This window comes from Sarcophilus harrisii, chromosome 1 (genome assembly GCF_902635505.1).
Source record: "Sarcophilus harrisii chromosome 1, mSarHar1.11, whole genome shotgun sequence".
Lineage (NCBI taxonomy): Eukaryota > Metazoa > Chordata > Mammalia > Dasyuromorphia > Dasyuridae > Sarcophilus > Sarcophilus harrisii.
This window is the reverse complement of record NC_045426.1, coordinates 214,896,745-214,924,540: the sequence shown is the minus strand read 5'-3', so window position 1 is coordinate 214,924,540 and position 27,796 is coordinate 214,896,745. Positions and strand designations below refer to the sequence as shown.

The following is a 27,796-nucleotide window of genomic DNA, read 5'->3' as shown; positions in this document are numbered from 1 at the left end:
TCCTTTGAATCTTATTTTTTAACATTTAGGGTTTTTCCCCCCATTCCAAAATGAGAACAAAGCAAACCAAAAATGAAAGGAAAGTGATTATTATTATTAAAAAAAAGAAAGAAATGAAATGAAAAAATAAGATTAAACAAAGGGAATAATTATGTTCAATAATCCTTAATCTAAAATGAAATGTGAAACATGGAGAAAAATGCCAGCAATAGGGCAGATGTCCAGTGCAGAATACTAATGGAAGAGGGAATTCTTACAAATGTTAGCTTCTCGAGATAATTCCATTTGTTGATAGATAAATATTATAGAGGGTAGAGTGAGGAAAAAAGAGTGAGTTCTTACAGATTTCTAATCCTGGGCAAGTCATTTAACTTGGGCCTCATTTTCTGCAACTGTAAAATGAGAGTAATAATAGCACTTATCTCCCAAGTTTATGGTAAAGATGAAATGAGATAATATTATAAAAGAGCTTTGTAAACTTTAAACTACTATATAAATGCTATCTATCATTGTTGTTATTATGTCATATTAAGTTAATTAAATTAAGACCAAGAATACTATAAAACTTCCTTAATACCTACAACTCCTTAAAAAGAGATAATAAAGAGCATTATTTGTCCAGATGTAAATGCAGTTAGATAGATGGACAGGCATTAAGTTAATCTAACATTACACCTATCTTGGGCCAAAACAATTGAATAAGAAATTCCTTCTGGAAAATACATAAAACTTTAAGTAATCCCAGGCCATTCCCTGCAGCAGAAAGTCTTCCTTCCTCCCCCTTAAAACTGGATATTCTGCGTGATTGATGCTGTTAAGACTTGAGAATCATGGAACACATAAATCAGAATTGCAGGTGACCTAAAGGGCAATGAAAGCATTAAAAGGCTATTTGCATATAACTAATGATGAATTGAGTGGAAGAAGTAGTACAAAATTTCCAGGAAGTAGATGATTGAAAAAAAGAGTTGCACATAAGAGAGAGAGCCTGTTGTGCGGCACTAGTACCCATGTGTTATTAAAGGTATTCAGCATTTTGAATTCTTTGTGGAAGATATATGGGAAGGCTTGCATGAAAATTGTACAAGATTAGAATATATAGATAGACTCTCTAATGTTACAAAGGATATCCATATTAATAAGGTCACATGTGGGTCCTTTGAATGTGAAGAGTAAAAGTTAAGTATTTTATTCTTTCAGCCTATCAGTTTATCTGAAAAATTTCAGAACTTAGAAGAACAAACTATTCTATCAGCTTCATACCTCTTCTGGAAGGAAGAGAAAGAAAAAAGAAATGAAAGCAAATAATAATTTCTGGAATACTCTGAGAAAAATGTGGGCATATATCATAGATTGTAGAAATTGGTATATATTTAATAGGTGACAAGATATTTAAGTTATTTAATATTAAAATATTTAAAGTTTGTTTTTGTTTTTTTACAGGCTGATGCTATGTATACAAGTGTAAAAGTGACCAATATTTGTTCTGATGGAACTCTATACTGCCAGGTGCCTTGTAAGGGTCTGTCCAAACTCAATGACATTTTGCATAAATTAGAAGACTACTTCCATTGTAAGGTGAGTAAGTATGAATAATATCATGTGTACCTCAGTACAAAGTTATGTCATTAAAATCTTGAATGCAAACACTGATTCAGACAGAGTGTTATATTAATGGGAGTTTGAATCTGCCTTGACCTGCAGAAGAACTCTACCCAGTAGAGTTGTATAGTCATGGAAGTCTCAAAGGAGGTTGGAAAATTATATCAAAGAAAAATTCCAGAGTATGGGCTTTTATCTTACTATATTCTAGATATATCAGTGGGATACCTAAAATGAAAGGGAATGTTTATATGAAAGCAGCGGCGTTGATTATGTTTTTAAGTAACATGCTGATATTACACAATCATTCATTTATGTACTGATGCTATGGTAGTCAGATTTTTATTGGATAGTAAAATTGAAATTCTTCATTTTTATTTTACAGAACATGACATCTGAGTACTTTGTTTCATTACCTTTCTGTGGGAAAATCTGCTTGTTTCATTGCAAAGGAAAATGGTCCCGGGTGGAGGTAAAAATTAGGTTGTTTTATTTGTTAGATTCTCTTTCATTGACTATTGAGTTTGAGTTTATTCAAGATAACAAAGTTTTAGATAAATTAAATCCTATTTGGCCTTTCAAAGTAAAGGTGAAATTAGTCTAATTTAATGGAATTAATGAGTGTGGCATAATTAGTTTTTTAATGTGAATATGTGCCAAAAGTCTAAATCTTGTACAGTGGTTATATGCAAATTGTCTCCAACTTACAGTAGTTTTAAAAATTCCTTGGTATTTAGAATTTAGAAGCAGTTTTCTCCATAAAAACAGTACTACACATAAGTGGTATCTTGGGCCAGCCTAGAAAAGCCTGATTAATTTATTATAAACCAGGCATCTAGGGGATATAATAGTTAAGAGTACTGTGCTTAGAACTAGGAAGACCCAAATTCAAATCACGCCTTATACACTTACTTGCTCTGTGACCCTGGGCAAAACATTTAATCTCCATTTTTCTTAGTTTCCACATCTATAAAACAGTTGTATGGGGATAACAATAGCACCCATTTCCCAGAATAATTGTGAGGATCAAACAAGATATTTATAAAGTGCTTAACATAGTGACTAGAACATAATAAATGCTGTAGGAATATTGGCTATCATTATTTAGTATTATTTTATTGTTTAACATACCAGATATAGAACTGAACCACCAAAGAAAGTGGCCCAATTTACTTTCTATTGCTTATAAGGAGGTTTTTTTTTTTCTTTCCTGCTCCGATGAAGAATGAAAAAAAGGTTTTTAAAACTGATTTACCAAAGGGGGAAATACTGAAGGATTATTAAAAATAAATTTTTCCAAAACATAATTTTTTCACTTTTAATTTTTTAACTTTGACTTTGTAGATGTGTAGAGCTATAAGTGCACAAAGTATTACCAAAACAAAACAAAACACCTTTGCTATACTGGGAAAGAATACTTGACTTTGAATCACAGGGACTGAGTTGCAGTTAAAAAACAAATCCTTTAACCTCTCCAAGAGTATTTACTAGATGACTAGTCTTGAAGGTTCTTTAGATATAACTCTATGATCCTATGAAAAATCTTAATTTCAGAAGAAAACCATTCTCAGGTTATCCTTGATGTCCAGCTGTCACAATCACAGAAGCTGGTCCCAGGATAAGAATGAAGGGTAGAGCCTCTCTAGAGGAAATGAGAGATGAGGGCCAGAGATAATAGCAGTCTTTGGGCTGGAGAAAGACAAAGAAATAGTCCTTGAGATTTATCTTCCCTTCTTCCCCTTAACCACTTAAGTTCAGCTGCCAGAAACCCTGCTCTGGATTGTTCTATAGCAAGGAATGAAGCAAGAACCCTGTGCATATGTGTTTTTGTTCCCATGTATCAGTCAGTAGAGAATGAAAGAAGGATATCTCCCGATATCCTACATTATAATATGGAAGGAAAATAGTCTTTTTGGCATCTGGTTTTCCAAACTGACTTTGCAAATTGATCCTTAATAAGTTGGGGATTGCCTATGACCAATTTGTTACATTTCAAGGAGACCTGACTAGGTGAATATATGGAATTATTCAGTGGCCACAACTCTTTATAGTATATGATATGGAAATGCATAAGTATTTTACTGAAATGTGCATTTTCAAATAGACTTGTAGAGCTTTATGTTATGATTTTATGTAAATAAACTTTTCTTAACATAATTGCTTATTTAGCAATTTCATTAATTTATTAGATACTAGTAGTCTACTCCTGAACTATTTTTATATTCATAGTTATAATTTGGATACTCAGAATATTGTCTGTGTGAAGGCTAAAGAATAGAATTATTTATTGGAATTATATGGAATATGGAGGGAAATACATGGCATATGATTCTTGTGGTAAAATAGTTTATTTTTTTCTTGAAGCATCTTTCTTGAAAACTTAACTTTATAGCTTAGCTGAAATTTATTATGTTAATAGTACGTATGTAAATTTTATAGATTCAGTCATCATCATTAAGAGGCTCCCTTAGTGTGGGAAATAGCCATTGGGATGACATCATTAACTCTGATTCCTAAATAATTCCAAAAGGTTTAGATTTGTTCCTATTTGAAGCTTTACTAGTGTTCAGTGTACAAGCCTTAAGCTACCCAGAGTTTGCCAGTAAGATTGCCAGTGAACCAGAATTCTACTTTTGGTTCACAGTTTGGTTCGTTTCTGGAATTCAGTTAACATACAGGTATGTACACTTCCAGATCATGCTAACCTTAAGTTTTAAGTTTATTTGTGGTGGTCTAGTGAACCATATTCTGGTTCTATTCAACAGGGCCTTTTATCTATGGAGAGAAATTAAAGGATAAAAAGATGCTATCCCTCTTGTAATGCAAAAGTCACTAAAATAGATGAATTAAGGGCATGTCTCAACTTTGATGTAGCCTGTAAATGTGTAAGGTGCCAATCATAAGAATGGCAAGAATTATTTCTAGGATAAAATCCAAGTCTCCTGCCTGGCATGTAAAACCAAATAACAGGCCGGCCTTTTCACTTTTACTTGAATATCCCATGCTCATTCCTACCTGTGCTCCTTTGCTTATAACTATTTCCTGCACCTGGAACATCCTCCTTCCTCTTTACTTGTATTCAAATTCTTTCAAGACCCAGCTTCTCCAGAAAACTTTGCCTTGACATTTCTTACACTGTTGCCCTCTTATAGCATCTATTGTCTGTTGTACCACTCATTTTGGCACTTAGTCGTATACTGCCTTGCACTGCTTTTAACTGTTCCATATGTTTGTCTCATCTCCCCATGAGAATGTTGTTAGAACTGTGAGCACTCCCTAGAGGACCTAGCCCTCTGCCTGTGCTGCAGTTTCCAGGGGAGCCTCAAAGGACTCTTAGTTCATCTTGAGATCCAGGAAATACGGACAACAAGGGAGCTGGTGCAGTGACATGCAGGGTATGTGCTATGTTTGTCTGCCTCCTTGCCTTCTTTCTTTCCTTCTTTCCTTCCAGCACACACCAATTGTGTGTGCTGCAAATGCAAGTTGATCTCTGCAAGAGGGAAGGGGGAAAGGGCTTGAGGAATGTCTCTTTGCATCTCAGTTTAGTAAGAGAGAAGGAAGGGTCCCTAGAAAGGATGGAAGAAATATTAGAGGAAATCAGAAAACAAGATTCCTGGGCATTTTAAAAAAAAAAAAAGGAAAGAAAAGAAAAAGGATCAAAATATTGGTTAATGGAAGACTGAGATAGATAGATTTTTTTTTTTTAATGGAGGAGACCCACATTCTGTGGAATAATAAAGTAGTAGTCTTTCACTATGGAGGGTAATTTCTGATCTTTGGAAGAAGTGTCATTATATATTCAAATACCAAAAAGGATCATTGTAGGTGAGAGGACCCCTGTTTTGCCACCCTCGGGAAGAATAATTATAATGAACTATGATCCTTTACTGAGGAGCTGAGATTTACATTTATGTAAATCTAATGTGGCTAATTAGGACACGTGTTTCATTTTTAAATGTGATGAAGAATATGTCAAGATTTCTCAGATTTCCCTATCACTACCATTTCTGTTGTTTACTATAGAAACACATAGTACAATAAAAGACTTAGGTGTTCCTAATGACATTACAATCCATGTTAGGAAACTGAAAGGTATGATAAAGAGATAGATACATATATACATACATACACGCTATTTATGTGTATACATCTGTCCAGATAGCATTTCCATTTCTCCTGGTGATTGAAGATCATTAATCCAACACAGTCATTGAGGGCCTTCTATGGGGATGGGCATTATCAGGACACAATTATTAATGATGGGTTTTGCCTTCAAAGATCTTTAGTTTAGATCTTAGTTTAATAGTTTAAGTAGGGACTACAGAACATATATGTAATTCTCATGCTAATGAAAATGTGATGTGACATAATAGAAGTATAAATGTACTAGAAAAATTCAGAAGAAGGGGTCTTTCTCCCTGGAAAGGATCAGAGAAAATAAAACAAATATAGTGGCCACTGAGATTTGTGTCTTGAAAGAAGTATGAGATTTGGACACATTGAAGTTGAGGAAAGGGACATTCCAGATAAAAAGAAGAAGAATGTAAGCAAGATGATTAAGAAGGAAAAACACGAGATGAATTCAGAGAGCAATGTATTAGTAGTCCAGTTTGCCTGAAATACAAAGTTAATGAAGGAAATAGATTTGAACCAGACCTCAGTCAGTTTCTATAAACCACACAAAGTGGTGCTAACAGAAGCTTTGACTTTGAATGAGAAAATAAGGATGAGGGAAGATGATGTCAACAGAATCTAGTTTTCTAGATAGATGATGTGGTGGGAGGAATGAATTTTAAAAAAAATCCTGAAAGAGGAAATATCCAACCTTTCTGAAGTAAAAATAGCAGACTGAGCAACTTTTATTCTGATTATACCAGTAATATAAAGTAGAAAGTTTCATAGCAAATAAACAGAGAGGTAAAGTTAGATATCTCAATGTTACAGAATTCATGTAATGGGATTCTTGACTAGAATATGGTAGTGGAAGGCTAGATCTTATTTAAGTATAACAGACTGTGATTTCTAATAATTGAATTTGTCTCTTACTCATCTGTATATATTTTGCACATTCTTATCTCTGACTTGGCAGACAACAATTTGTACTAATTCCACAACAAATCTTTTTTGATTGATTTAATAGACCTGTAAAGCAGAGGAATACTATAGACAAAGTATATCTTGATTTTGGCAAAATGTTTGGTAACATTTCTCATGAAAATCTTGGACAAGATAGAAAACACTATATGATCGTATATTAGTTGCATTTGAATAATTGCCCAATTAAAGGATCAGTGTTATCCTAAGGAGAGGGGTGGTCTCTCAACAAATATGAGGCTTTCTCTTTGAACCTTTGCTTTTTGACAAGTGTTTGACAGGTTTGGGGTTTTAAATCAATGATTTGGATAAATTTGTAGAAGGCTTATTAACCAAGTCTGTTAATCTCACAAAATTTTAAGGTCCATTCAAAATTATGGATGACAAAATTAAAAATGATCTTGAAAGGCTAGAATTATTAGCCTAAATTAATATGACAAGATTTAGATTAAAAGAATAAATTTTTCAAGCATAGGAAGAAAAAGATCTATCCTGACAACACTTTATGTTTAAAAAAAAAAAAGTGTACTGGCTGTTTAACTGCAAGAAGAGTTGGTATTGTGATCAGATACTTAAGAAAACTAACACAATTTTTAGTTTCATTAAAAGAATATAGGATTTCAATCAGTAATAATCATTTATTGTTTACATTATCCATATTACATCCAAATTATGTGTTCAATAATGGGTGCCATTTATTAGCAGAGATATTGACAATCTAAAGTAAGTTTACAGAAGAACTTGGATATATAGTGGTTCTGGAAACTTTGATATATAACGCAGTTGAAGGAAGTAGGGATATTCCACTTTGAGAACAGAAGTTTAAGAAGGAGCATGGGAATTATATTCATATATCTGAAGGGCATGTGAAATCTTCTGGGGAAGTAAATTACAGCTAAATATAAGGAAGAATCTCCTTTTTAGCTCTCTGCCTGCCATATATATTCCTGCTAATCAGCCAGATTTTGCATTCTTGCCACTTTTGACCACCCTTCTCTCCTGTTAAACAAAATAATGACATGACTCTTAGTATGGGTACTATTAACTGAGACTTGGTTCATTTAGGAGTCTTACCTACTTCTATAGAATTATGCCTTTTCCATAAAAATAGTATACATAAATATGAAAATAGCAAATCATAAAAGACTTGCTTTTTAGTATGATTTAGAACTAAATTAAAAAAAACACAAATAGCTTTTAGAGATTATACTTGATGTAATGTGGTTGGCTGGTCAAATGGACAAATATCAAGAACACTGTGAATGATTAGTCAGCTGCACTTTAGAATCTTAGAATTGAAGAGTTTATTATGTCTTTTCTAATCCTATATAGAACATTCCTTTGATGATTCAGTCTCTGTTTGAAGAGTTTATTAGTATGTCCACTTCCTGAAGATAGAGATGATTGCTTTTGTCTCCCTAGTGTGGAAGACCACCTAGGTTTTACACATGCAGATAAGTACTTCAGGTACTTAGCTCATAAATAAAATGCTTCTTGAATTGAATCTGATGATACGTCTTTGGTCTTAGTTGCATATATTCACGTCGGGCTAAATGAAAACTTAACATTGTACCTTTGAGTCAGTCAGGTAATGCTATAACAAAAATGGAAGTTTTGCATGATACTCAAATGATACATCAACTTTTTCATTAAATCTATTTCATAATATCTCGTATTCTTTAGAACAGCCTCGTCCAATAGATTGAATTATGAAGGCAACATTGAAGGGCAGGAAAATGAAAAGAATATCCTCAAACACAAACTGTTCTTTTTGAACAGTTCAATGTTTTTAGGAACACAATCTTTTTTGCTTACAACTTAAGTATCTCTAACAAGAGCATTTCAGTTTTTCATAGAGTCCTGCAACTTTACTGACTTTTGTTCCAACATTGCAGAGTTTAGATCACACAAGAGAGCCTTCTTGATTGCAAGTGCATGCATACACACCTTCTCTTTCTTTCTCTCCCTTTCTTCTTCTTCTTCTTCTTCTTCTTCTTCTTCTTCTTCTTCTTCTTCTTCTTCTTCTTCTTCTTCTTTCTTCTTTCTTCTTTCTTCTTTCTTTCTTCTTCTTTCTTCTTCTTTTCTTCTTCTTTCTCTCTATTTCTCTCTCTTTTTTTCTCTTTCTCTCTCTCTCTCTCTCTCTCTCTCTCTCTCTCTCTCTCTTCATATTTGTCATAAGGATAGTGGATTTTTAGCATTATGCATTACCAAAGTTGGTAATTGTTGATATCCTAAATGATTATTTTCCCTTCATAAGGTGCAGTTATTACATGACTATGCCTTTAGTATGACATATGCTTTCCTACCTCTTTGTTGGGGACTCTTTTTGCTGTCAGTGTCTGCTACTCCCCATCTTCTTTGTAACCTTCTGATTGTCAATGCCATACACTACTTCTGTCCAGTTCATTTTCCCCTTTTTTCTTCCATTTGTTTCTTGTCTATTCTGCCTTTTGTTACTTCTCTCATTTTTGTTAACTTTCTTTAAGAATAGCTTCCATTCAATCCTAAGTGACATCTATTATCTTAAGTTCAGTTTAACATTTTTATAAATGACTTGAATGAAAGCTTATCAGATTTCTGAATGATATAAAAAAGAAAAGAAAAATAAAAGACCATAGAATACCCAAAAAAAAAAGATTTTGAAAAGCTGAAATGATAAGTTTTAACTACCAAGATGAAATTTTAATGGAGATAAATTAAAACCCTACACTTGAGTTTAAAAAATTTACAAATACAAAAGTTTAAGGTATGACTAGAAAGTTTTTCATGTGGAAATTAAAGTCTAATTCTTAGGTTGCATTAGCAGTAATGTTAATGATTAGATAGGAGGTGATTCCACTATATTCTTCCCTGGTTAAAAAAGTTGGAATTATTATGTCTAGTTGTAAAGTATCAAATTTTAGAAAGGATTTGACAAACTATATACCTAAGAGGAATGGTAAATTTATTCAGTAATAAAAATAGCTACCATTTACATAGCACTTACTGTATGTCCGGTACTTCACTAAGACTTTTCAATTAATTCCCCACAACAACCCTGGAAGGTAGGTGCTGTTATCCCCATTTTACAGATGTGGAAACTGAAGCATTTTGAGAGTTATATGACTTGCCTAGGGTCACACAGCTAGTATCTGAGGACAGATTTGAATTCAGTTCTTCCCATTTTCAGGCCCAGAACATATGAGATATTCACTCAAGAACTAGAGAAGTCTTATTTGGGGAAAAGAAGAGTTGTGAGTTAGGAAATAGGGTTACCATAATCAAACATTTAGAGGTTTGTCAACAAGAATTTTAAAAAATTTTTTCTATTTAACTGTGGTGAGCAAAATTAGGACAAATGGATAGAATGGATAGTGAAATAGTGTTCAAGACTCAAGTACTTAAATTGATGATCTCATTGATGTGAATATTCCCTCCAATGATGCAGATTGCAATCTATCCATACTTAACCATTCTATGCAACTCTTGGTCTTGTTGTCCATCAATTGATGTCCTGACATGCTGCAGGCCTTTTTTTTTTCTAATATCAAGAATTCCAATGGAATATTCAGCTTCTGTAACTGTTGTTCCTCATTCCTGCCATGTGATCAGCTAATTTTTTCTCTTATATATTTCAATAAGAAAAATTGCCTAACATTTAGATGTGTTTAAAAGTGAAATAAACTTCAAGGGGAAGTGAATTTTTCATCAGTGGAAATCTTCAAATAGAGACTGAATCATCAAAGGAATGTTCTATATAGGATTAGAAAAGACATAATAAACTCTTCAATTCTAAGATTTTAAAGTGCAGCTGACTAATCATTCACAGTGTTCTTCATATTTGTCCATTTGACCAGCCAACCACATTACATCAAGTATAATCTCTAAAATATGGGGTCTTAAGCTTTTTTTCCTGTGTTTAGTAATGGAGATGTGACAGTCTATATTATTTGAGGAAAAAACTCCCATAACCTTTTTTAGAGTACTCACTACAGAAAAATATTTCAATGGTTCTGTGGTTTCATGTGAATATTCTCTTAATTCAATTTCAACTTGTCCTTGTCTGCCCCCTTTTGTTTGACATTTGTTTATGTCTTCCATAAAGTTCACCCCAGTTTGCCACTCAAATTGCTGGAAATCTGCTTTCTCAGTAGCATCAGGATACCAATGGAATGTCCAATTGTTATACTTCTCTCTTTCCACATGAAAAGATCATTTTCTTAATTCTTATCTTGTTTTTTATGACAGATTTAATCTGTATACTTATTCATTTGTTATGTTACAACCTACCTGTACCCAGTATGTACCTTTCCATTGTCCTTTAATTCTGCTCAGTTTTAAGTCTTCAGAGATTTGTAGCCATACAACCAGATTAATAGAATTTTATAAATATATCATAGCAGACTATATATATTCCTCATTGGGGATTCATATAGAGTTCTCAATGATTCTTAACTAGGTTTTATAAGAAGTTTTAAAATACCATAAATAATGGGGATCAATAATGGGGATCAATACCGGTTTGTCCAAAAATGTGTGTGCCATTATGTATCACCTTAGAAGTTTATTGTTAGCGTAAGTTCAGAAAATGTTGTTTTTAACTTGAAAAAATTGCCTACTTACTATAAGCAATAATCTGAATAACCCAGATTTGTGATTTTCTTAGTTCAGATAACTTCCATTTCCAAAATCCATACTCTTAAAGAGTCACATTAGACATTGAGAGGTGAAATGATTTCCACTCACCTGTGACACTAATCACACAAGCTGGCAAATATTTAAGACATGACTTAAGCCTAGGTCTTAATGATTCTGAAACCAGCTCTTCCACTATGATGTGATGCCGTATGTATATTGTGTGTGTGTGTGTGTGTGTGTGTGTGTGTGTGTAAAACATATAAAAGGTATCCTTGAAATGTATCTTCTATGTGAGGTTGGATATTTTTTTTTAGACTAGATTGCTAAAAATTTGAGATAAGCTCTTTTATATCTATATTCTTTTCCTTCATGAACTGATATTATCTTATGATTTGAGCTTTAACTTTTATGAAAATGGCTTTGACTTTTCTAGCTTCAGCTCTATCCAGGCTTCAGGCCTGTTTGCTTATGGGATAGCTCTATTAAGTATGTAAGATTATCTTTTTCTCTGTTTCCCTAAATTTGATCCCTCCATCTTTCTATTTCTTTCAATGACACTAGCTACCTTTTTTTTAATCTTTATTTTAAAACCTCAGTTTCCTAGTTTTCCCTTTCCTTCACAATCAGTTATTAAAATTTCAGTCACTTAATCTTTAAAATGTATCTGAATCCCTTTCTACTAATATCAGCTAAATTCAGGCATATTTGTCACCTATCACCTGGATTATTATTATTATTATTGTTACAGTGTTCTGATTTGTCGTCCTCTAGACTTTTCCACTTCTATTCCATCCATCCTGCAAATTAATCTACAAGAAAACACTTAATTTCTTCATCTCACTTTAATGCTTGAAAATCTTCAATAGTTCTACTTTAGATATGAATATAAAGTGTTATCTTGGTATTCACGACCACCCCCCATCATCATTTCTACAAACCAACCTTATTTTTCTCCCCAAAATAAAATATCTTCTCTATTGATGCTGCAAAATATGTTCATTCCTAACTCCGATTTATGTTCTGCTGTTCTTCTAGCCTGAAATGCCTTTGGGTTTGCTTATCCAAAGTCTACAGAGCTTAGCTCAGGACCTTCTCTTACTGAAGGGTTTTCATGTCAACTGCAAGCTATATGTTTCTCTCCCTTTGTGTAGAGTTGTTATTTTGGCACTTGTTCTAAAACAACCCTTATTCTTTGCCAGTATAAATCAGGATATCAGGCATAGAAAGGATAAGAAGTTTTTAGTCTGTTTTCTAATCGAAGCATCATAAATCCTCTGAAATATTTCAACTTTTGAGACCTTATGTTTATATGTAATTCAGTCCTGAGACAGCCCTTCTACTTTTATATCTTTTTTGTTGTTAGAAAGCTTTTCCTTATGATGAGTCAGAATTTTTAGCTTAATCTCCTGTTCCTCACCATCCTTTTCAGCCTCCTTTGAGTTACAATACAACTTATCAATTTTTCTTTTGAAATGTGGCATTCAGAATTGTGAGCACACAGTATTTTAAATGTCATCTGACCAAGATAACATGTAGGAAAGCTGTCACTTATTTTTTTTTAAGCATACTACCAAATATTACTACTACCTACTGAAGAGAAATTCAATACTTTTTTCCCTCTCAAGAACATGATAGAGTATACATCCTCATAAACCACTGATATATACTGGTAAATTTGTCAAAAGTTGCATTTTAGATCTTGACTTTGTACTAAAACTGGTTATGAAGCAAGGAAAAACACAGGGATCTACAAATTAAAGATGAATTCTCCCTTTGCTTTACTATGCAGCATATTTCTTGTGTCTTTATACCCCCTCATTATAAACTGCAAGAAACTGAGTTCTGGGCACATTTTTTTTGGAAGGACATTAATAAGCTTGGAAATGCCCAAAAAAGGTTGAGCCACCTGGATGAAAAACAGGCTTGACACCATGCCATGTGAAGTTCACTTGAAAGATCTGGAGATGTTTTAGCTTAGAGAAGAGAAGATTTGGCAGAGTCTAAACAGCTGTTTTCAAGTAATCAACAAGTAGTTGTCCTGTGTCCAGTCTTTTGCTTGATTGGAAAGGACAAAGCTGGGAACATTGGACAGAAATTACAAAGAGGCAGATTTGGACTTGATGTGAGGAAGAACTTTCTGACAATTGGAGCTATCCAAAAGTGAAATGACTAGTTTAAAAAATATAATGACTGTCTGGAGCTGGTGGTTTTCCTGTCACTCAAAGCAAAGGCTGTTTAAATAACTAAAGATGTTTGAGGAAGTTTGTAGATTGAATTCTTATTCATTTATGAGTTGGATTAGATGGCCTCTGAAATCCTTCCAATTCTGATTCTGAGAAATCAGAGTTGGGTTTTTTTTTTTTTTAACTTTTTAAAAAAACTTTCTGTTCTTAATTTGAAATTATTTAAAATTTGTTCCATTTTTAAATTTTATTTTCATTAGAGAACCAGAAAGCATGTTTTTAGCATAAGAAAAAAATTGCTATTTCTGTAGAATAACAGAATTACCTGAAGTTGACCACATTAGGTTTTTTTGGTTTCCCATTTCTCCCTCTTAACTCATGGAGCTTCCAGTATAAAACTCATCTTTTTTTTTTTTTTTTTTTTAATGAATCTCCATATACAATTCTATACCCTCTTATTTTTATTGATTTGTTTTATTGATTTATTTTAAGGTTAGCATTTTTTAATTTTTATTTCTTATTGAGCTTCATTTTCTTTATTTTAGTGCTTTACTTTAGCTTATTGAGGTCTTTTTAGATTAATTTGCCTGTCACTTATTGTATTGGCAATAATACTCAGCTTTGTGTCATCATTAGATTTGATAATCAAATGTATCTTCATTTATATATTGGTAAATACTTTGAATGAAGCATGATTAAAAGCAAAGTCCTTGTAGCATATCACTAATAGACATCCCTCCAAGTTAATATTAATTTATCAATGATTTAGCAGTACTCTCTGTGGCCAGTTTTTCAGTTACTTCCAAATCCACCAAACTTTGTTATCATCCCTTTTCCTCCCAAACAAAAATATAATTCTATTAAATCCATGGCTGAAATCCAGTTGTACAGTCTCTGGAGTTTCCCTGAATTACTGATTAATTGTCCCAAAAAAGTACTGAATACTGAGGGTCATTCTGGCATGATGATCTTTATTATTATTATTATTAATTTTTTCCTGGTTTTATATATATATGTTTTAAATACACATTTTTATGAATCATGTTGGGAGAGAAAAAAACATTTCAAAAGGTAAAAACCACAAGAGAAAAAAAAATGAACATGATTGTTCTTAACTCAAAATGGCAGTGATTCTTTGATTACTAAATAAATGTTTTCGAGTATTTCAGACTTTTGTTATGGTCAACATCAAATTCTTCCACCTAAGTTTGAAGGTAGACTCCACCTTCTTTCTCTGTGAAAATTGGGGTGCTTTTATCTGTTTCCTGCCCTAGAACCCACCACCTGGCTCTGTGTTTGCCCAGGCACCTATGGTGCCTCAGAGACTATAACTGAGAATCATTTTTGTAATCCAAGATGTAATTTGTCTGGGGCAGTGATTTTGATTCTCCCATAGGATAGTGAAGGGCCCTTTTATTTTCTCTCCATTTTTCTTCAGTTTCAGTTCCCACACTCTTAAGATGTTATGTTTTTTAATCAATAAGCCAAAAAAAAAATAGTAGGAATTTGAGTCATTTCTCTTCTCTCTGGTATGTCATCATTGCCCCATTCACCGAAAACAGCATACACAGTGTTTCCAATGTACTTGCTGGTTGGAGTACACACTCTACAGAGAGGGAAGTGGTTGGTTGTAGATTGGCCAAGCTTTTAGTTTATCACTGGAGAGTTGATATTAGAGAGTAGTGATAAATCTCAACTTGTAAGAACAGCCTGGCAGTCAGCAAAATTCTTTATTCAGGGAAAATAATAATAATTTATAGCACCTCAAGTAATTACCAGTCTTTGAATGTGTAACCAAGTAGATTGTTATAGTGTTATGCCCAACCTAACCCACTTTTCAAGATCTATAAGATTCAATATGATTTCAGATTATACTAAGAGAATAAGTAGATTATTATAGTGTTATGCCCAATCTAAGACTTAAGACCCACTTTTCAAGACCTACAAGACTCAATGTGATTTCAGATTAGACTAAGAGAATATCAAAGGTGGATAGCTGTTTGATGGCAAATAAAACCGTTGGTGACATTACATTTCAGCAGTGAGAAGTGACTCCCATCTGTGACTACTTTGTATATATATTGTTCCATACGGTATTTCTCTACTTATGCATGCTCTTCCATTTTTTAAAAAATAAATTTTTAAATGAGGCCTCATCGCCATATTTATACCATATTCAAGGCCTACTTGGTGGCATATAAAGAGCTCAAATTTATGTAGTAAGTGTCTAAAGGGTAATCTTAACCAAATTAAGCTTATTTTTCAGTGACTGAAAATATGCTGTTAGTTAAGGGAAACTAGATTAGAAGAATTCCCTTAATTTTTTAATGTTACCATAACGTGTGCTAATTCCTTTTGTTACAACTAGCACCACACACACACACACACACACACACACACACACACCCCTATTAGTGCAATCTAGGACAAAGTCTCTTAGGATCTTAAATAGTTGAATTCATGTCAATATAAAATGTGCTCTTTGTAGGAAAGAAGGATTAAATCTTCCTAAAATTAAATTACTTGAAGCATAGAAAAGTACAATTTAACTTTAGGGCAAGTGAGCATTATAATTGGTTAGTGCTGATATTTTCTGCTAATTATTGCCTGTTAGAGTAAAAAGCACCCAGGCTTTAAAGTCAGAACTCTGGGGTAAGTTATGCCTCTGACACTTAATAGACCTATAGTCAGGCCGCTTAACTTCTCTAAGCCTCAGTTTCCTTATTTTGTAAAATGATGACATTGGACTCAATAGTCCTATCAGCTCCATCTCTAGAAAATTTTAAATAATGAGTTGGAATTCTAGTACTCAAAAACCTTTATATTTTGTCCATCTTAAGTTAATAAATGCTTTTTTTCATTTCAGATAACAAATGTTCACAGTAGTCGGGCTCTTGATGTTCAGTTCTTGGATAGTGGCACAGTCACTTCTGTCAAAGTATCAGAACTCAGAGAAATTCCACCTCGATTTCTACAAGAATTGATTGCAATACCACCCCAGGTAACATATCACTTTTAAAAATTTGCAGAAAATGCTTAGAGTATAGCCAAAGTCACTATTAGATTTAAGAAAACCTAGTCTCAGATTAGTCTGAATTTAGCTGCTTACTCACTTTCAGACAAATTTTGCCAATTCATACTTAGATTAGTATGAATCATGTTTTATTATTAGTTTGAATGTATTTTTAAGAAATTCTGTTTTATCATTTCCAAGATCACACAGTTAATTAGAAGTAAACGAGTTTCATAGTAGGAATCAAGCTTTAATGAACAGACAGAAATGATAAGTAATTAAAATATTGCAAAGTAAACAGTACTGGCATCAATATTCATATACTGCAATTATTGTTTGTAAATGCATATTGCTGGAATGTTTAAAAACAAAGCCTTAAGTAAGTTATTTTCTTTCCTAATCTTTGTCCATTGTTATTGTTATTTAGTTGTTTTCACTGGTGACCCCATTTGGGGTTTTCTGAGCATGATATTGGATGATTTGCCATTTCGTTCTCCAGCTCATTTTACATTTGAGGACATTGAGGCAAACAAAATAAAGTGACTTGTCTAGGGTCACACAGCTAGTAAGTGTCTGAGAACATATTTGAACTCAGATCTTCCTGAGTCCAGGCCTGGTACTTTATCTATTCACTGAGTCAACAACTGCCCCAAAAACAATCCTGGTCCATTTCTGAAATACAAATGAATGTGTCTAAATTGTATTGAGTCATTCCACATTGCCACTAAAATGAAAGCTTCAGGTATTATATTATTAACTAATTACTGGTACTCAGGAAAAGCATCATAGTATGGGACAGCACAGGAGGAGAAAGTACAAAAAAAGAATCCAGCACAGAAAGGGAGTTGAAGACAAGGCCATTGGAAACAAGCTTCAGCTCAGTTTTACCCAGGCTCAACCTAAAAAGCCTTATAGGCCTCCAAGAGATGACTTACTGCTTGCTTAGGAGCAGCTGCTCACATAGAAATGAGATAAAATAACAGATAAGGTGAAAGCCAAAGGTGGTAATGAGGGTTTTTGTTTTTGTTTTTTTAATTATCATGTTAGATTTCAGCATTTCATATTGGGGCAGCTAGGTGGCGTAGTGGATAGTGTCTGGCCTGGAGTCGGGAAGATCTCATTTCAGATCCGACCTCAGACACTTACTAGCTATGTGACTCTGGGCAAGTCTCTTAACCCTGTTTGCTTCAGTTCCTCATCTATAAAAATGAGCTGGAGGAGAAAATGGCAGTCCAGTGTCTCAGCCAAGAAAACCCCAAATGGGGTCACAAGAGTTGGGCACGACTGAAATGACTGAACAACACATAACAAGAGATAAGGTAAAAACCAAAGGCAATCATGATTATCATTTGTTAGATTCTAGCATCTTATATTATTGTAAAGTTAGAGCAGAAAGCTTGCCTAGAGGCCGCCTAGTTGGGCTTCCCATTTTATAGGTGACAGAACAGAGGTCCATGAAATTGAAGGGACGTGAACATAGTCACCAGAGTAGTAAGTGGCAAAACTGGCATCAGAGCCCAGGCTGTCTGACTTCAATGTCATTCTTTCTCAAGATTGCACATAATTAGGAGTTTATTGTATTTTTTCTACAAACTTCAGAGCTAAATATTACAATAATTTTTGTGATTGTGTTCAATTTTGTCCTCTGAGTGTGTTTTCATAGGAGTAATTGATTGCGTTGTACTGTGGTCATCTCTGATTTATAAAAAATAATGTTTTTTTTAAGATAGTGAATTTTTAAATAGCATGAGCTAAAAATATTCATACATTTTTATTGTTCTTCATTTTCAGGCTATTAAATGCTGTTTAGCTGATCTTCCACTTAGTATTGGCATGTGGACACCAGATGCTGTCCTTTGGTTAAGAGATACAGTTTTGAACTGCTCTGATTGTAGCATTAAGGTTGGCATTTTATTAAATAACTTAATTGCTTAAATCTCTTAAGAAAAAAGTTGTAAATATAACTAGATGATTTTATATTATGGCAAAATGAAAACTTTCCTTTAGATTTGGTCATGAGCTCCAATTATGTTTTTATATATATAATGTAGCTCACAATTAAATAATTTCTTGTTTGAGAAAGTGTTCCAGATTTTTGCAGTATCTGTAAGACACTTTTCTTACTTTGTTACCTTATTACCGAGCACACTGCTCATGAAGTCTTTGTGAATAGCCTTCATTTCATTCTCTCATTCATGTGCCACAATTATGCCAATAGATGTCCCTTTGCCACCATTTTAACTGGTGATAAGGAACTAAGTATTCTATAACCTGAAACATTTCTCTTTTATAGAACTTTGCTTAAATACTTGAGCTTTTATTTTCTATAATAACTTGCCCATGTAGTACATTTTTTGATTTATGATGCACTTTCCTCATGTCGGTGCCGTGTGGTGGATAATGTTGACTTTCCCCCCCTTAGAGCCTGGGAAGGTTTTAGCTGGCTGGGAAGAGTGAGAAGTTGGATATGAAGGATGGGTGGGACTTGCCCAAGTGTGAGTCACACACACTGGTGGTTCTGTGGGGCCCAACTGACTCTTATGTCCAAAATGCTTTAAAACTGCACAGTACTGCCTTTTAATAATACCCAAAAGATCTTTTAAAAAGATTTAGGTATTATTTGCTAACTGGTATGAAATGCATAGATACAATTAACATATTTCTGCAATGCAACATAACTGCCATAATTTGTGTTATAAGCAAAAAATACTGATTGAAAAAAAAATGGTTCTCTTCTTGGATAGAATTTTAAATTGATTTGTTTATATTTGTTTTTGAATAGCTACCAAAAAAATCAGCTATTTTTGTATCTTAATTCCCCTTTTCCAGAAATACCAAACTAAGACCCAGCTCCATTCTCACTTTATTCAGAAGCCATCTTCCTCCTACTAAGTACATTCCATACTGATTTTTTCCCTTTCTCTGAACTCCGTAGAACTTTGAAACCTTAGTATTTAGCACAGTGATTGATGAATAAATGCTTGTTGACTGACACCCACCATATACAAGATACTAGCATAGGGAAAAATTTGAAAAGAGACACTAATGACATCTGACAGAATGTAATAAACTGTCTTATGTTAGGTAAAGAAAAATAGATTAAAATTTAGAAGGCCATAAGTACATTTTAAAATACTTATGAACAAAACTGTGTACTAAATTTTCCTATTATATTGACTACTATCCTTCTAGATATTCAAGTTCTCAATCCTTTTATCATCCCAGACTCTTCTCTTTAACTCAACCTACATTCTAATCCAAACTTTGTAATTTCTTTCTCAGCAAAATCTTTCCCCTCCAGTTTTTCCACATTCACAGAAGCTACCACTCTTTTTCAAGCTCTGATCAATCCTTAGTCTATCACCATAGCCTTCTAACTGAACTCCTTAAGTCTCTCCCCATATTAATTCATCTTCTGCAGACTTGCTACTGTGGTTTTCTGAAGCATAAGTCTTATATGTCACACTACTTCCCCTCCATTTTCCTCAGCAAATTCTAGTAGCTCCCTATTACCCCCAACTTCAAATATAAACTACTTTGCTATTTAAAGTTAATTTAACCTCATCTCTTCTTGTCTTTCCCAGTCTTTGTACTGGTCTTGGAATGTGGAAATCTGGGTTCTTATCATAGGCTTACAGAGTTAGAACTGGAAGGGACTTGATAGATAAAGATACTGAGGTCTTAGAAAAGCATTAAATAAGTGACCCAAAGTCACCTACCTGTAGCAAATAGAGAATAAGAAATTTGAATTTTGCTCATGGGGCTCCAGATCTTTTTTTTTTTTCCCATTGTAACCACATGAGTGATTTTCCCACTAAATCTGATAATTATTAGCTTTGTGATGCAGGACAAACCATCTGTGTTGTCTCAGGCAATTCTACCAGGACTTATATCGCTAAATCGTCAATTCCATATTAAAAAACAAAAACCACTGATTGTAAAGTCTCTGAAACTGGGTTCAAATTCTGACTACCTACCTGTATGACTTTTCTCTAAAATTAAGGGGTTAGACTAATTGATCTCTGAGCTTTTCCTTTCAGCTCTAAATTTATGAACTTATAAATCTGTTCATTTAGACAGTTGCAATTTATACAGGTATAAGATTCCCACACTAGGACTTCTCTGTGCTGCAAAACTCCCATTTCTTGCACATACCCCAATTCTAGAAATATAGCTGAGGGCTTTTCTAACAGAAATTAGAAATGTACTCTGTTTCTTGTTAGACTATCCAGAGCCTCCCAGCTGGCACAGAGGCTAAAGAAAGGGGCACTTGAGTCATCTAGTAGTTTGGAACAGCTCACCAGAATCTTTTGTTATTTGGATCCAAAAATTGTTTATTTTGTATTTATTCCTATCCCAGTCTGAGGATATTTCAGCTATAACTACAAAAACTACTTGGTTATTAAATAAGTCACCCTATATTGGTATTTTCCTAAATAATTTAACCATAAAACAACTTAGAGCAAAAAGAGAAAAGTAACTTTATTTTCATACCTCAAAATAACATGTTTATAATTGTGTCATATTGTAGATATTATTAAAATGCATACATAATTTAATTTCAAAGGGGGAAATGTTAATAACATTGAAATTTTTTCATAGACCTACAATTCCTATTTCCCAAAGCATATAACCTTCATAAATGAAAGTAAGTTTAAGCAAAATGTCATTCATAACATAATACTCTCCATGGGTTTTTAAGTATGTAAGTCAGGACCCTAAAGTTACCTTGATATACAAATACAATAGAAAATGTGTTATGTCTTAAATTTGTACAATTAATAATGAAATACTAGATCATCTTTTTCATGATGTTGATTCTGTAAATAATTTTACCTTTTTTTGATAAATTTAGATTTTGTTTTATTTAATCATTTTATTTCTTTTCTAAAAGGTTATGAAATTGGATGAACCCAAAGGAATCGCACATATTTATCTATTTACTCCTAAAAATTTCCCAGATCCTCATCGCAGCATTAATCGGCAGATTACAAATGCGGATTTATGGAAGCATCAGAAAGATGTGTTTTTGAGTGCCGCACCTTGTGAAGTTACTCCTCCTAACAACAAAAGTGACAGTGTCACTCTACCAAGAACCACTCTTGAAAGTGTCAAGAAAAACTTCATCGATACCATCCCAAGGTCTTTAATAGAACATGCCACCAACCTTTCTATTATGGAGCTTCCCCCTCCAATACCTTTGTCGAAGCCAGGAGAACACATGGATGTCTATGTGCCAGTGGCCTGCCATCCTGGTCATTTTGTTATCCAGCCTTGGCAAGAGTTACATAAACTGGAAGTTCTGATGGAAGAAATGATTCTGTATTATAGTGTGTCTGAAGAGCGACCCGTAACAGTGGAGAAAGACAAAGTGTATGCTGCAAAGGTGGAAAACAAGTAGGTGTTTGGGAGATGCGGTAGTAGTAGGGTGTCTTTACACATGATGTTTGTACTGGCTTTTAGAGAAGTCAGTGCCAAAAGTTTTCTGCCCCAATGGAGTTACTTTGGGAAAAAAATGGAGATACTTTTTTTAAGGATTTTAAACGGAAAAGGAGACTGATTAAATTGTAGGGTTTGCCAGTCTATAAAACAACATAATTCAATTATCAATAGGGACATTTTAAAACTTTGTCATTAGTAGAGAAACCATCTTCTATGTGGATTCTGTAAAACATCTTCCATGATATTAGTGAATAATATAAGTGAGTCTATGTCTCGCAGTTTTATTCTTCACTTGATATTCACCATCAAATAAATCTGTCTCCCTCTTTTTTCATGCTATCTTATGTGACTTTAACATGTGTGGGAGAAGTCTTGTCTGAGTGCTTCTAGGGCTCCATTTCCAATTAGAAAAAAGTCAAGAAATACATGGATTAAAGTAATGTGTAAGACTAGAAAGATAGGAAGGGGGAAGATTGTAAAGATCTTTATATGCCACATACATGATTTGATATTTGATTCTAGAGATAATAAGGTCCTACTAGTTTTTTTTTTTTTTTTTTTTAGCAGGGTGGGGATGACATGGCCAGATCTGTGATTTAGGAAAACCACTTTGGAAAGTGTGTGGAGATAAAATAAGAATAGGAAGAAACTTAAGTTGTGGAGGTCAATTAGAAGTCTCTTGCATTAGTCCTGGCAGAAAAGTGACTAGAATTTATATTTTAATTTAATCAAATGCAACTTTTTATCCGTACATCTTTGGATCAAGATTAAGATACGAAAGAAAAAACTTTGAAAGATAATTTTCAAAAAGTAAATACATTGCACAATGGAACTCTTGACTGATACTGAACTATCCAAATATAGGATGAGGTAAATGTCAGTTATAAATGACTTTTCTATTCGAGCTCATATGTTGAATATTCTTCATACTTGGTTAGAAAGTAAAATGTCAGACTTCTAGAATCCATCCATAATCTATCAAGGAAAGAACTTTTACTTAAACCATTATCCTTGAGAAATGAAAACAAAACTAAAATACAGTGAATATATTTTCAAATTGATCTTTCCTGTTTCCTTAATATTAAATGTTTTAAATTATAAACTTAAGTTTTATCAATAAAAGCAATCAAATAAATATAAACTTACAAATTTAGAACTGTGCTGAACTTAGAGATCATTTAATCTGACCCCTTCATTAACAGAAGAGGAAGCTCAGTATCCAAAAAGTTAAGTGACACTTGCCATTGAGGCAGCATTTGAACCCGGCACCTCTGACTTCAAATCCTATGGTCATCTCAGTATCTTACTAATGAATGGGTCCAACAAGAAAAAGCCAATTAAATCAAAAAAGAAACATTTTTGTTTTCTGTTGCCTTTCAGATCTACACCAAGTTCTACTTGTTTGTCCTAATTTTTTTCCCCTCCATGATCATAATCAGTGTACCTATAGTTCTGGTCCCATTGATTTTTTATTGTTATATCCATATTTTGTTGTATATTTCATATTCCTAGTTATTATAGCACCATGCTTTTGATTACATCAAAATGCCACTTTAAAAAAAATATGTTTTTGTCACTCTGAAGTAGATATATATTCTATTTGGCCACTTGCACACCTAGAAACAGTCATCTGAATTGTCACCCTCTTCATAGAAGAGATAGAAACTAGAACTGAGTTTTATTGACATAGTGAACTCTTAAATGAGGAAACTCGATCATTGTAGATGACCACCTTTTCTGCAACTTGTCTTACTGAGAATATTGAGAGGTTGGGATTTGTCCAGGATCATGCACACACCTAGTAGATGTCAAGAGATGTCACATAGCTCCGTTTCTCCACTTTTCTCTTGGAGCCTTACCTTTTCAGTTCCTGTATTTATATTATTAACTACTATTTCCAACTCACTTTCTGATTGCTACATTTAAGGGGGGTTGTTTGAAGGATAGTTTCATTTTTCCAGTAGTTAAGGGTTACTTCACATAAATCATAGCTGCCTTTCGTCCATTTCTATCTCCTGTACAAATCAAGCTGCTTCCTCTCTATGGGCCTTCATTGCTATTGCTGTATCATCTGCAATTCATTGCCCTCCAAACTTTCTTCCAGCCCTAAATTTTGGAACCCTAAATTGTGAAAGAATACCACCAGCTCTAGACTTAAACCTGGATTCAACTCTGTCCCTGATGCTATCTTTCTAAACTTAGGCTAGGCACTTGGCTTCTCTCATATGCAAAAAAAAGGGACTGAATTGGAATATCTCTGACATCCAGTCCAGCATTGTATGGTTTCAAGATCCTTTCCCCTCTTCTTCGCATATTAATAGCTCAACAAAATATGTTCTAGTTGTGCAAGGATTGAAGTTTAGAACTGATCAAGAAGTCTCATTTTGGGGGATCATTTGGAAAGAAAAAAACTAGCATTGACTTTTTTCTTGTGCTTAACTTCAAAATCTAATCTTTTTTCATTTATGTCATTCTCAATTGTGCTGTCTTAAGCAGAACAACTTTGAAAGTTACACTTTAAATTTATTATATACTTAGAAAGAAAAACAGGCAGCAAATTATAGAAATGTATATTCTCCTGTACAATTCTCTTTCTGTTTTCTGTGTATATGGAAATGCTCATTGTATTTGGCATTAAATTTGGAATTTTTAAATGTCTTAATGTCTTAACCTTATTGCCATATTCATTCTGATTTTGAGCTATTATGTTAATGATAGTCTGTGGACCAAGAAATGGTAATGGCTTCAAAAAGTGTGCCCCATCTATATTATTTTGTCCTTTGATCTTAGCTTTTGAGAAGCAACAACCCACATTAATTTTATAAATGTTCATAATTTTTATTTATTTAATCATTTTTAATCATTTAATTTAATCATATTTAATCATTAAATCAATATTTACTTGAATCGTTTTTCTCTTTAACTCATTAAATGTTTTTAGGTGGCACAGAGTACTTTTGAAAGGAATTCTGACCAATGGACTGGTATCTGTTTATGAGTTGGATTATGGTAAACATGAATTAGTGAGCATCAGGAAAGTACAGCCTCTAGTGGATGTGTTCCGGAAGCTGCCCTTTCAAGCCATCACAGCTCAACTTGCAGGTAAATTGTAAAACTGGAACCAGCCCTAGATCATGCTCTTGTCTTGATGTCTATGTCTCTGCTATCCATGGGCCCTCTGGAGTTCTGACATACACCAGAATAGTAATTGTGGTTTGGGGGAAGGCAAAGAACTAAAAACAAAGACCTGTCAACTGGGAAAATGGAATATTCTTGTGCTCTAAAAAATCATGACTTAATAGTCCATTCAGCCAATGTTATAAATGTTATAAATGGATAGAAAGTAAAGAGGATCAGGAAAATAAAATACACGATGACAAACAATGGAAGGTGGTAAGAACAAAATAAAACTAAACTGAACGTTATATATTTATAAAATGACCAAACATGTCCCCAGTGAAGAATTGAGACTTTCTTATCACTGCCAATGTAGAATATCACATTCACTGTTAGATGCAGAAGTATGTTTGATTTTATAACACTAGTGCTTTTTTTTTTTTTTGGTTTTTTTGGAAGTCTTTATGACTAAGGATACTTTGTTCGACAGGGAGGAATATTTTCAGAAATGAATAATGTAAAAACAAAAAGCATATAAAATTATATCATGCCTAAATTCCATTACTTTTTATTAACCCTTATCTAACTTCATGCTAACTTTAACTAAATTTTGATACCAGGAAAAGAACACCATGGATTGTAGACTTAAAAGAACTCAAGTTCCACCCCTCTTAACAATGGCTTTCTAACCTTGGGCATCCATTGCAGCACTATATGGCTCTATATGATCCTTTATTCTTTTCTTTGCATATTACAAGTCCAACAAAATATGTAACTAACATACTAACTTTATTATAGACTTAACATCAAATTTGTGCAAGCTTAGGAAATAAAATTTTATTATTAAGTTTCAGTTCAATTAACTCCCTCCCCTAAGGCAATTATTATAATTAAGGTTAAGTATCTAGGGTCAGGAAGTGTTAAGTATCTGAAGTCACATTTGAACTCAGGTCCTCCTTACTTTCAGGGCTGGTGCTCTATCCACTGTGCCACCAAGCTGCCCCTGTTTCAGTTCAGTTTTAAAGATTTTGTAAAGTTGGGTCTCATAACACTTGCCTTCTGAGTTCTAGAGATCTTAGATTATAGAATCTAACAAATGAAAAGAAATTTTAAAAATTATCTAGTTCAGTCTGTTCATTTTAGAAATGAGAAAAACTTGGCCCAGAGAGAAGACAGACACACTTTGGTATAATGGAAAGAGCACTAAATTTGTAGTTGGGAAGGAACGTGGCTTGAACTTGTGACTTTCCTATCTACTGCCCATGTGAACTAAAGCAGATCATTTGATAGACCTCAGTTTCCTCATTTGTAAAATGAAAAGGAGTAAAATAGATAATTTTAAGGCCTTTCCCAGCTTTTTTTCTAAATCCTTAGTAATCTGCCTGGGTAACTTAGGTTGCCTAAATCACAGTCCCATACCACTTATTTAGAATAAGTTGTATTAAAAACTGTAAAAAGATCTAGAATTAGAGAAAACTTACTGATGTCATTCATTGATTTTAAGTCCCAGAATTGGAAGGGACTTAGAAGATTATCTAGTCTAACCCCTCATTTTTGTAGCTGACACCCAAAGAGAATGGCTTGCCCAAGATAAGCCTTAACACATACACACACATACACACACTTGCATTTACTCTAACTAGGAACATTTCAAGGAGTACTGTATCTTAATTATTTATGAGGTAAATGGACCTATCCTTTCTCTTTTGAAATTATCCATTAAAATCATGTTGACCAAAGAGATGTGATCATTATATGTTCTTTATTCCACAGCATTATACTCCAAGGGTTCTTCCGGAATGTAAATTTTTTGAGAATTTAAATTCAATTTTTTTTGGAGGGGTGCATTTCTGGTGTTTAGTTCTTAATAAATAATTACTGTTCAGAGACATAGAATCATAAAAGTAGTTCAATCCAGATTGGGGGAAAAAAATTTTTTTTCCTGCTGCTTACTTTTTTAGTTTCAGGAATTTTAACTTGGACTGTTCAAACTGCTTTGAATAAAATATAAGTAATATTTGATTATGGATGTCTATTCTTACAGCATATTCTTTGCATTTTTGTACTAGGAGTAAGATGCAGTCAGTGGTCAGAAGAAGCTTCAATAGTGTTTCGAAATCATGTGGAGAAGAAACCTTTGGTGGCATTGGTACAGGCAGTTGTTGAAAGTACCAATCCTTGGGATCGAAAAATAGTGGCCTACTTGGTGGACACATCACTACCAGATACTGATATATGGATTCATGACTTTATGTCCGAATATCTTGTGGAGCTTTCAAAAATTAATTAATCACTGTTGCTGAAACCTTGACAACTAATTCATATTCTTTAGCAATAATAATAATAAAACAACATGAAGCGGGCTTTAAACACCGAAAGTCCAACTATGCTGCATGGCTCTGAATATCTGCAAGGAACTGAAAAAATATGATGCTTATGGTCTATGAAATATATTTAATAGAAGTTTTGTTTAGCCACGTTGACTTTTCAAAGGACTTACGCTTTGTTTATTACTATAGTTTTAGAGTGTTGGGGTGGAAAAATAAAGTGTTGTTTATCAACATTAAAGTTGACTATTTTGAGTTTATTCTTAGGTTTTATGATCTTAAAATATTTGCCTCCCCTTTCTCTAATATCTTCATATCCCATCTCATGTTATTATGCTGTATACACAGTACACATGTTCCTTCTGCCAGTGCTAATTATGTATTAAATTACGTGAGCCTTA

The 27,796-nt window shown here is 33.5% G+C and overlaps 1 protein-coding gene across 7 annotated transcripts in view; it reads left to right on the top strand.

The window, feature by feature from the left end:
• Positions 1 to 27,796, top strand: part of TDRD7 (tudor domain containing 7) — a 100,059-nt gene extending 72,263 nt beyond the window's left edge. For all 7 annotated transcript variants that reach the window (XM_031936759.1, XM_031936741.1, XM_031936748.1 and 4 more), the window contains 7 exons: positions 1,444 to 1,578; positions 1,988 to 2,074; positions 16,363 to 16,497; positions 18,301 to 18,411; positions 21,404 to 21,906; positions 24,893 to 25,053; positions 27,138 to 27,796. In XM_031936759.1, the coding sequence (XP_031792619.1) occupies positions 1,444 to 1,578; positions 1,988 to 2,074; positions 16,363 to 16,497; positions 18,301 to 18,411; positions 21,404 to 21,906; positions 24,893 to 25,053; positions 27,138 to 27,358 (1,353 nt within the window). In that variant the 3' untranslated portion in view covers positions 27,359 to 27,796. The remainder of the gene's footprint in view (positions 1 to 1,443; positions 1,579 to 1,987; positions 2,075 to 16,362; positions 16,498 to 18,300; positions 18,412 to 21,403; positions 21,907 to 24,892; positions 25,054 to 27,137) is intronic.